The 10,578-nt window shown below is 52.7% G+C and overlaps 1 protein-coding gene across 3 annotated transcripts in view; it reads right to left on the bottom strand.

Annotated features, from left to right (window-relative positions):
- TIPARP (TCDD inducible poly(ADP-ribose) polymerase) overlaps window positions 1-10,578 on the bottom strand; it is a 25,947-nt gene that overhangs the window by 9,045 nt on the left and 6,324 nt on the right. Inside the window, exons 1-2 of one of the 3 annotated variants that reach the window (XM_017831386.1) lie at window positions 7,580-7,689; window positions 4,637-5,634 (exon numbers count right to left, since the gene is read on the bottom strand). In XM_017831386.1, coding sequence (XP_017686875.1) covers window positions 4,637-5,571 — 935 coding nt within the window. In that variant the 5' untranslated portion in view covers window positions 5,572-5,634; window positions 7,580-7,689. Of the gene's footprint in view, window positions 1-4,636; window positions 5,635-6,950; window positions 7,288-7,579; window positions 7,690-10,578 lie in introns of those variants that run through there. The other 2 variants (XM_017831388.1, XM_017831387.1) reach the window with 2 other exon arrangements.

Here is a 10,578-nt window from a genome sequence, read left to right as displayed (position 1 = left end):
CCCCTCAAACTCAGGCAGAGGACTCTCAGCTGGGTCCCCATCTCCGGTGTTATCACCGACACAGCCTTATCTCACTGTGGCAGCTGTTTGTATCACACAGAAAACTCCTGAAATTTAACTATTCCATGGGCCAGCCACCCTGAACTCCCTGAGTGACCGAATGGCCGCTGGCCAGAGAGGCTGTGGCTGCCCCATCCCTGGAAGTGTCCAAGACCAGGTTGGACGGGGCTTGGAGCAACCTGGGCTAGTGGACGGTGTCCCTGCCCATGGCAGGGGGTGGAATGAGGTGGTCTGTAAGGTCCCTTCCAACCCAAACCACTCTGTGATTCTGTGACTGAAATGCTCCCACCGTGCTCTGGATGATTTAACCCCCTACAAGCACATTCTGACAGCACGGGAGAACAGCCATCCACGCACACAGGAAGGAAGGAAAACTGGTTTCCTTGTCCCCAGCCCAGAGCACTGAGTGCCACAGCCAGGCCTTCCTGGGACACCTCCAGGGCTGGGGACTCCAAACCTCCCTGGGCAGCCCCTGCCAGTGCCTGACCACCCTTTCCAGGGAGAAATTCCTCCTGATGTCCAACCTGACCCTCCCCTGGCACAGCTGGAGGCCGTTCCCTCTGGTCCTGTCACAATTTCCTCTGACCACCCAAAGCCCATGAATGGGGACTGACTGACTGGCTCCAGGCAGGGTACGTCCCACTGGGGATCCACCTGCTTTTCCCTGACTGGAGCCATTTCATTCTGGCCTTTCTCTTCTACCTTGAAGGAACCATTTTGCAAAACTCTCAGAAATTACAGGAGAAAGAAAGGAAAAGAAATCAAAGCAGCAGCGAGAGGCTGTTGTGTCAGGAAAGCTGGGATACCTTTTTGCCAAGAGAAAGGGTGGAATTTTCAGCCAAAGAGGGGGGAACTGACGGGTCAGGAACCACAGAGTTGTTTTAAACAAATCCTTGTGTAATCCATGATGACGTTGCTTGTTTTGAAAAGCAACATGTGCATGACCGGACAGGTGTGTGTGTGTGGGGAAACCTGCTCAGCTCCTCAGCCAAGTATTTCCCTTTAGCAAAGAGCATCTTTAAATATCCCGGTGTGGGTATCTCCTGCTGGGAAGCAGCACTTGGCATTGCTCTCTCCAATACTTCACTGAGAGCTGGAACTTCTCCAGGACCTCTCCTCACATCCATGGAGAAAACTGAGGGCTCCTGAGTATTTAAACCTGCTTGAGTTGATATTCCCCCATTTGTTTAGGTAGCTGGGTATGTGGCTCTGCACACCTGGCAGAATTAAGAATGCAAAAAATATAATTTATGATGAATATTCAGTTTGAGGCCAAGCTGTAAGAAGTGGCTGAAGAAGTTGCATTACAAAGTAACTAAACAAGGCTAACCACTTCTCCAGTTAAAGATCACATTCCCTTAGGTGACAGGCAACAACTTAATGCATATTTTACATCACTCACCTCAGTAACTTATCTCCATCATTACTCATCTCGATAATTAAGAGGCAGGACGGTTTATATAAATAGCTGCTTGAAGAACATCCCAATGTCGAGCTTAGTCCCTAACTGAGCTGGTAGCCAACACTCAGTGGGGCAGCCCAGCTCCCCTGGGGCAGCACTGGGTGCCACTGTCACACCTCCACTCACGTAACCCACACACGGGAGGGCAAAAAGGGCCCTTCCCGGCCATGCCAAGTGCTGAGCAGGCGTTTCCTGCTGCCTGCCCCAGGCAGACAGGCCTGCAAAGCCCGTCTGACCACGGGAGATTAATGGCTTTAACAAACAATGCCGTCACCATGGAACGCGGGGCACGGGGAGAGGCCCCGCTCCCGGGCTGCCAGGGGACACCACGCACACGGGGACACCGGGGAGCGGGTGGCACTGACCCCCACAACCCACCCCCAGCAGCCCCACCAGGAGCAGAGGCACCCCCAGCCCCAGCCCCCCGCACCCCAGGGCTCAGCAGGGTCCCCAGACACAATGGATGCTGCATAAGGAGAAACCAGTGACAATGTGCAATAGGACATTTACCTCCCGCTTCAAAACCAAAGTCTGAGCCTGATACTCCTTAAAACTTAAAAGTCTGGAATCAGAAGCTCTAGTCTTAAACTCAGCTTCACTCCTAGGGTCTCACTGACACCCACACACATGGGGACTGAATACACAACAGAGCTACAGAAACAGCCACTTGGGTGTTCCACAACATTGGATATTATAAATTTATAACAGTTTCCCAGCCTTGCATTGGGGCATGATTTGGTAGCACTTATTCAAAGACCTTCACAAGGACTTTTAAGAGAAGGAAGGAGAGTGCAGGCTATGGAATTAGCAGCTCAAAGCAGAATTTAGTTAGAAAATGCTGATGTTAAAATAGTTTATGTCTTTGTAGGTTACTTTTACCTGAAGAAAACACATCATAGAATCGTGGAATGGTTTGAGTCAGACGGGACCTTAAAGCCCATCTCATTGCAACCCCCTGCCATGGGCAGGGACACCTCCCACCAGCCCAGGTTGCTCCAAGCCCTGTCCAACCTGGCCTTGGACACTACAGGGATGGGGCAGCCACAACTGCTCTGGGCAAAACCTGTGCCAGGGCCTCCCCACCCTCACAGGGAAGGACTTCTCCCCAGTATCCAGTCTAAATGTACAGTTTGGCAGACACCCACTCAACTCAGAGTCAAGCCCAGCCTGTTCCCAGACTGTCTCTGCTCCGCCAGGCTGAGCTCAGCCCGGCACTCCGGGGTGTCTGAGCCCACGCAGCTCCTGCACCTTCCCTCACAGTCCCAGAACATCATGTCTCTGGCACACACACCCCAACCTCCTCCCAGCTGGGTCAGACAGACTGAAACTCCGTGTCCCAGGAGCCCTCGAGCCCCACCAGGCTGGAACCTGCCCCGGCGCCGTGGCTGTGCAGCACCTTCCCCGGGCTGACTAAGCCATGACCAAGCATTGTTCCCTCCAGCATTAATCATTCCCAAGTCCATCCTTCAGAACACGTAGCTCATGTGCAGGGACGGATTTGGTGATACAGCCTCTAGAAGAAAACTTCCTGCTCATCTGCACAGAGCTCAAACTGAAATTGCTTCATGGGTTTATCTCTGCCTTTGCTGTTTTGTTTTCAGAAATCATTTCATATACTTGGGGAATCTGAAGTTTCTCTGTTGTAAAATACAGCAAATTTTATCTGCTATGCACTTACACAAGATTTTTAAAATATGATTATTCCCTATTACATATAATTCTTATTCTCTACTTCACGTTCACTCTCAGTGTGGGGTATTTATATTCTGGTATTGCCATCACTAAAAAGGCCCTGGCACAGGTTGCCCAGAGAAGCTGTGGCTGCTCCATCCCTGGAAGTGTCCAAGGCCAGGCTAGATGGGGCTTGGAGCAACTGGGATAGCAGAAGGTGTCCCTGCCCATGGCAGGGGTGGGACTGGATGGGCTTTAAGGCCCTTCCAACCCAAAGCAGTTTGTGATTCTGTGAAAAAGATTGGATTTAGTGCCTAATCCAATGTCAAGTTAGGTGAGAGTAAAGACTAACATTGACTTTAAGCACTAGATTGGGTTACTGGTGTCTAATGAGAAATCTCAGTGCAGTAAATGAAAATAAAATGTTAAGGAAGCAGGGATATAATTCCTTCAGGAAGTGGAAGGAAGGAGAGGCAGTGAGCACAAGCCCCAAGGATTCAGAAGGCAAAGGCAGTGGGAAGCCTTCACTACACAGGTGTCTGAACTGGCACGAGCTGCACCAGGCTGGCAAACTTCTGTCTTATCTGCCCTGCCCCATCTGCACTGTGCACTTCCTCCAGAAATGAAAAATAAAGCAGCCTGCACCCTGCACCAGCTAGACCTGGTGAACTGTAAACATGAGCCTCCCCACTGCTCCTCAGAAGGGAACCTGAGTGTAAAAGCTGAAGAAGTTTCAGCTCTTGAGCCCACACTGGTAACACAACCAGGGCAACCCAGCAGCTGTTGGCTAATTTTAGACAATGAGTCGATAAACACGACTCTGCAGAGGAAACAACAACTTCTAATAACTGCTTTAATACTTGAGGTGTCGGCTTAGGGATGATCAGCATTTCTGCTGGTGTTGCTCAGGTTGTTCTCAGGGAATTAGCTGAAACACCACCATTTATTATCAGTGACAGGACGTTTCCAAAGGACTCCACTGAGCCCCCCTTTGATTTTGGTTGCTTGGAATGGAATGATGAAAAGTGTGCTGGGAGTGCACAGTGTATTCACAGTGACAGAAAGCAACTGCTCTGTCATCCCTGGCCCCAGCCCTGCCAAGGCTCTGTCAGGCTGCCACTTTCTCTAATACACAAAAAAGACTAATTAGGAACGTCAAGAACAAGCACAAAATTCCACAACAGCCTCTGAATTTCTACAGAGCCGAAGTTTTCTTATTTCACACGCTCCAAGTTTCTCAACTTCAAGGAATACTTTCCAGATGCCAAGTAGCTTTAATAGGTGTGCACGAATTTTCTGTTGAGGGAAACTTGTTGGATATTAATCAGGTAACATCATCCCATGGTTTATAACACACTTGGATACAAATATCAGGAAAAAAGAAGGCACATTCTGTTGGATTTCTGCACCCTTCCTAGCAAGGGAGTAAATTCAGTCACCTACCGATACTTGACTTTGATCCTGTCGTTGTCAGGGTTGCAGTAGAGTCTCTCCAGGTGCTCCTGGGAATCGTTGGTCACACTCTGCCAGGTCTGGGTTGCTGTCCTCCTCACCTGCCAGTGGTAGGGCAGGACTGTGTGATGTTTGGGACAGTCACTGCCATAAACACAAGTGCCCTGGAGAAAATCCACACAGATCTCGATCCCGTCCTCCTGGTGGGTGTGATACTGCAGCTGGTTCAGGAGCTCGAACACCAGGTCCAGAGAAGCCTCTTCACTTTTACCCTGGAATATCCCAGCACTGAATTTATTGCTCGGGTTCAAGTTGTATTGCACTGGACAGCTGTTCTCCTGGAATAAGCCAGACGTGCAGCTTTCCAGAATCTTGTCAGGGAACAAAGGACGAGCTGCACCATCGCTGGCACTTGGGTGCAAAGGATGATCCTGGAATGATTCATTACCATTATCAGCAGCAGTTCCAGGAGTTTCTGGGGAGAAGCCTTGCTCTCCTGACTGGATGTCCTGCTCGGGATGCCCGGGGGAAGGACGAGCTCCTGGCAACTGACCCTGCACATCTGCAGCTGTTGGCACCAGCACAGTCACATTATTTTCTGTCTGGGGGCAAGAAGTACCGAGGTCCAGAGTCTTTTTCACAGCAGGTTCACATAAATCACTGTGGCCACCACCTTGGCCCCGTGGCACAAAGACCCTCTCCAAGGTCCCAGCTCCCAGCAGGCTGGTGAAGATCGGCCGCAAAGCCCGGAGGGTTTGTGGGTCCAGTCGCTTCTGCACTTGCTGCTTCTTCTTGAAGCAAGGCTTCACTGGTGGTATCTTCTCAGACAGCCTCAGCTGAGGAGGAAAGTCCTCTGAAGGAGGGCACTTCATCCCTGGGCAGGGAGCCTGGGGCACCACGCACGCTGGCTTGGGTTCGGTGTCCATCGCGCACAGACTTTGCTCTCTCCAAATCACTTTCAAATGTCCCAGAGCCTCCCAAGAATCAATCTAGGGCAGAAAGGAAAACAAGACAGTTAATCTCTCTAATTGCTCATGGTTGACACGAACAAGATCACCCCTGGAGAGGATTTCGAGCCAGCAACAGCAAACTCCTCCCCTCGCTGTGACTGCGGGGAGCCCTTAGGCACGTAAAGCATGAAAACAGCTAAACTCAGGCTAATTAATCCCAAACCCACACTCCTCATCTTCCCGCACATGAAGTCTCTGAGACACTCAGGCACGAACACACAGTCCCCCGAGGGTGGGCAGGAAAGGGGGATGGTCCGACGCCTCCTCCTTGTCAGGATGTTCAATAAACAAGAGCACTTTGGTTCATTATATTCCACAAAAGCCAACATGACAGCGCTCATTCCTGTGCCTCCCTCACACCCAGACCTGAGGAGCATGAGACATACAGCCCCGAGTGTCCTCAGCACACTCCGGGCATTCTTGCACCATTTTTTCCCCCACCACAGAGGCAAACCCACACATTCCCATTCCAGTCGCTCGGATCCTCCCTCGTACCACCTCCCACCTCCACCAGCAGCATCGCCAGAGAACCGCTGGCTGCACATAAACCCAGGGCAAACTTCGTACAGACTTCGGCAAGGGCCAGGATTTAATCCTGGGGGGTTTCAGAGGAATTCCAGCGCTTCCAGCCTGTTCCTGTTGCCGCCCTGTCCGTGCCCTGACCCTCCCTCTCCTGTGACTCAGCTGCACCGTCACCCTGCCGTGACACCTCTCGCCCGGGCAACAGGAATTAAAACCGGGCACTGCAGCAAACTACAGGGTGATAGTTACTCAGGAACTGAGAGAGAAATTGTCTGTAAGATGCAGAGTTATATTTTTTTTAGGCACAAATAAGCAGTGTGTCTCGTACGTCACCAACAGCAAGCACTATGCCTTTTAATCAGCAACCCTGTACTATTTGATTATATTTAATTAAACCCTCTTCAATCTCGCCCGTAGCCTCAACGCTCAGACTGGAGCACATTAAGGATTACTTCCTGGATAAATGCATCCCAAGGAAAGCGACTTCTCATTTTCAGACAAAATCCCAGAGAACAGAGAAAATTTGGCAATAATTTCTTACTACTGACGATTTGCTCTGGAAAATTTCTCACTGAGTCTTCCTCATTTTGGAACATTCATTAGCAAGGCTTTTCCATTTCCCTGGGAAACAGTACGTCAGGATTGCCAGGAAAAATAAAAAAAAGTTGTATCTCTCCGGTTTTTCCATTTTTAGATTAAATTTAAAGGAACTGGTGTATGTTTGCCAGTTAAACAAAGTCATTGGTTTATCTGTTATTCTTCCGCAGACATACCAGGCAGTTCTCCTTCTAAACCACCAAAGGCACCTCCAAGTAACTCCAAAGGCAACTCCGAAGGGAACAGGATGTTTCCCTTCATCCAGCCCAGGTCTCAGAGCCCCAGCAATGAGCAGGAGGATCTCCCAGGGCTCAAGGAGTCCCTGCTGTGCCGAGGAGCTGAGCAAGTGACTTCTGATCTCGTTCAGGCATATCCTTGCAGCTATTTCAACATTTACATTTCTCCCTTGATCAGCATTTAAGTTTCGCTGCTATTTTTAAAGAACTGCCTTAGCGAGCAGAGTCGAATTCCCCAACGCCTCTAAAAATAAAGCAGCGAGAAGGATGAACGCGAGGCTTTGCCGGCATTCCCGTTCCAGCATTCCCCCATCCCAGACGAGCCGCTGCCGTGCCGGAGCAGGATCCCCGGAGCGATGCTCGGTCGCTCGCCGCGTTTCACAGCCGCGATGTCTCGGTGGGAGGTTTCGCTCCCCCAGCGCTCGCCATCGCACGCGAGCCGCCCCTCCTCTGCTCGGGAAAGCCGCTCGGCCGGCTTTGACAAACCCCGAACAACCAGCACTGCGAGCGGCAGCCCGGACACAGCAGCACGGGCGGGCGGGGGCCAGCCCAGCCCCGCCGGCACCTACCGGGCTCCCTCGGCGCGGCTGCCGCGTCCCGACCCAAATCCGGGGGATCTCCGCACAACAATCCCTTTCCTGGCGGGGGGAAGGACCATGAAAGAGGTGAGAGCCGCCGGCGGGGGGACGAGCACCGGAGCAGCAGCGCCCACAGGCTGGGGCGGTCCCGCCGGAGCGCGGGGGGTCCCGGGCTCAGCACCGCCCCGCCGGGGGTGTCCGGCCGCCCATCCCGCCGCCTCCCGCCCCGGCTCCCTCTGCTCCTGCTCACATGTTCCCCGCCGGTTTAAATATCGCTGCCGGGAGCGCTGGCAGGGCAGCGCCGGCCGGGGCGGAGCCGGGCCGGTCCCCCGCCCCCCGGCCGGTCCCCGCGGGGTCGGTGCGTCCCGGCCGAGCCCGCCCGGCCCCGCCTCGCCCCGCTCTCAGCGGGCAGAACCGAAAGCGCCGCCCGGGGCCGTTCCCCAGCACCGACGGGGCAAGAGGCGCCTTCGCGTTTCATTTATCACGCACCGAGCGTTTCGTTTCAGGCCGGCAGGGAGGGAGGCAGGGAGGCAGAGAGGGAGCAGGGATGTCCCCGGGAGCGGCGCTGCGTGCGCGGGGCTCGCACGCGAGCCGGGAACACGCCGGGAACGAGCCGTGTCAGCGCCGGGAACGGCCCGTCCTCAGGAGGGCACGGACGGCACCTGAGCCTCCCGCAGCTCCGAGCACACGGGCGAGCGGCCCCGCCTGCGCTCGGCGGTGACTAAGAGGCAAAGCTGGGGGGCCCCTCCCGACCAAAGTCACCCTGACTCAGCTCGGCACTCGCACGCACCCCCTGGCACGGGCCCTGCTCCAGCACCGTGACACACGCGGCAAGAGCGAGCGTCACGGGGAACAGGCTGCCCAGAGCAGCTGGGGCTGCCCCAGCCCTGAAGTGTCCAAGGCCAGGTTGGGCTTGGAGCAACCTTATCTAGTGGAAGGTGTCCCTGCCCATGGCAGGGTTGGGATGAGATGAGCTTTAAGTTCCCTTCCAAGCCAAACCAGTCTGTGGTAACACACTACAGGCAGTCACTATTTATTTACCCAGTATGTTATAGGTGGCGCTGGTTCAGAGCGCAGTTGAGCTCTCTTTGTCCCCGGCCGTGGCCGTGTCCCCGCCGGGTTGTGCGTGTGTGAGAGCATAGCAGGGCGGCTCAGCCGCTCCGTGCAGCCCTGACATGCCTCCCTGCTGAATCACCGCCTGTTCCCGGAGCAAACCTCCACAGCACCCGGCCAGCCATTCACACGGACACCAGCCACAACCAAGTGCATCTGCAGCGCTAACTTGGCCAGATAAAGTAACTTATAAAGAAGTAAACAGCTTCAGAAGGTAAAAATTATGTTGATGGAACATCTATTATATTATTTGCTCAGAGAAGCTGTGGCTGCCCCATCCCTGGAAGTGCTCAAGGCCAGGTTGGACGAGACTTGGAGCAACCTGGGATAGTGGAAGGTGTCCCTGGCCATGGCAGGAGGTTGGAATGAGATGAGCTTTAAGTCCCTTCCGAGGCTAACCATTCTGGGATTCCACAACTCGTGTTCTTGTTTCAGTTTTAAAGCCAGTCTTTAGTTCCCTGTGTTCAGTGACTTTATGGAATTACACATACAGAATATACAGGCATATGGAAAGAAACTCATTTTAAGGTGGCACAGGTTGCATGGTGCACTTGGAAAATGCTGCACAGCTGTGTTAATAATCCAGGCAGAATATGGCACTTCTACCAGCAAATTACAAAACTGGAGCTTCGCAGAATCACAGAATCCCAGACTAGTTCGAGTTGGAAGGGGCCTTAAAGCCCACCTTGTGCCACGGGCAGGGACACCTTCATTATGCCAGGTTGCTCCAAGCCCCATCCAACCTTGGACACTTCCAGGGATGGGGCAGCCACAGCTTCTCTGGGCAACCTGTGCCATACCACCCTCACAGCCAAGAATTCCTTCCCAATACCCCATCTCACCCTGCCCTCTGGCAGTGTGAAGCCATTCCCTGTGTCCTGTCACTCCAGGCCCTTGTAAATAGTCTCTCTCCAATGCAGTTGGACAGAGAATGACACAACAGGGGCTCAGTAAAGGTGGCATCTGTATCTGCAGGAGCTGAAAACAAATTATCATCTGTAAATTAATTGAACTCTTGAGTGTCTGAAGCACCAGACGCAGCCCCAGAGCCTGTCTGGCCTCGGCGAGCAGAGCGTGGCGGGGCAGGGTGAGGGCGATGTGTCACATCCTCACCGGGGACGGAAGCTGCACACACACACGTACTTATCTGCCATCACCAGAACAGAAATTACCGCTCTGGAATAGCTCATTTCACGCATGAGATATAAATAAGAGGCACATATGGCTGAACGACACACTGGAGTGGGCACAGCTCCCGCTGCAGTGGGAGTGGGAGGATGGACCCGGGCAAAGATGGAGGCTGGAATAACCATCCTGCTCCAAACAAATGTATAATTAAAGGAAACACATCACAGCACACCAGACCCTCGTACACCCATTTCGGAGGCTCCCACACACAAATATAGAAAGAAACTCTGACCACCGTGAAAGCATGATCTCATTTTTAAATACATGTTTAAATCTTAAGCAAGAGAATGAAAGCTTTAATTATTTCTTTCAGATGGTAAACGGCACCAGAGTGAATGCAGCAATTTACAGCTCTGCCTTGCAAATCCAGGATAATCAGTATGCACACTTGATTTGGGATGAAAGAGGGGAAACATCTGACTTCAATGTTTGTGCTAAAACAACAAAGTTCTCAGGCTCCAACACATTTTTTTCTAGTGACGGAAACCTCCTTTTCTACCTCAACCTTTGCACAATGAACATTCTTCACTCCCTACAACACGTCCCAGGACAGGAAGCTGATTGTCCTTTTCTGGTGTTTTATACAAGTCAACAAACAGCACTGTGCTGATGACTAACAAAAAGCCCCGTCCAACCTGGCCTTGGACACTTCCAGGGATGGGGCAGCCACAGCTTCTCTGGGCAACCTG

Source organism: Lepidothrix coronata, unplaced genomic scaffold (genome assembly GCF_001604755.1).
Source record: "Lepidothrix coronata isolate B3197 unplaced genomic scaffold, Lepidothrix_coronata-1.0 Scaffold190, whole genome shotgun sequence".
Lineage (NCBI taxonomy): Eukaryota > Metazoa > Chordata > Aves > Passeriformes > Pipridae > Lepidothrix > Lepidothrix coronata.
This window is presented reverse-complemented; position numbering and strand designations above follow the sequence as displayed.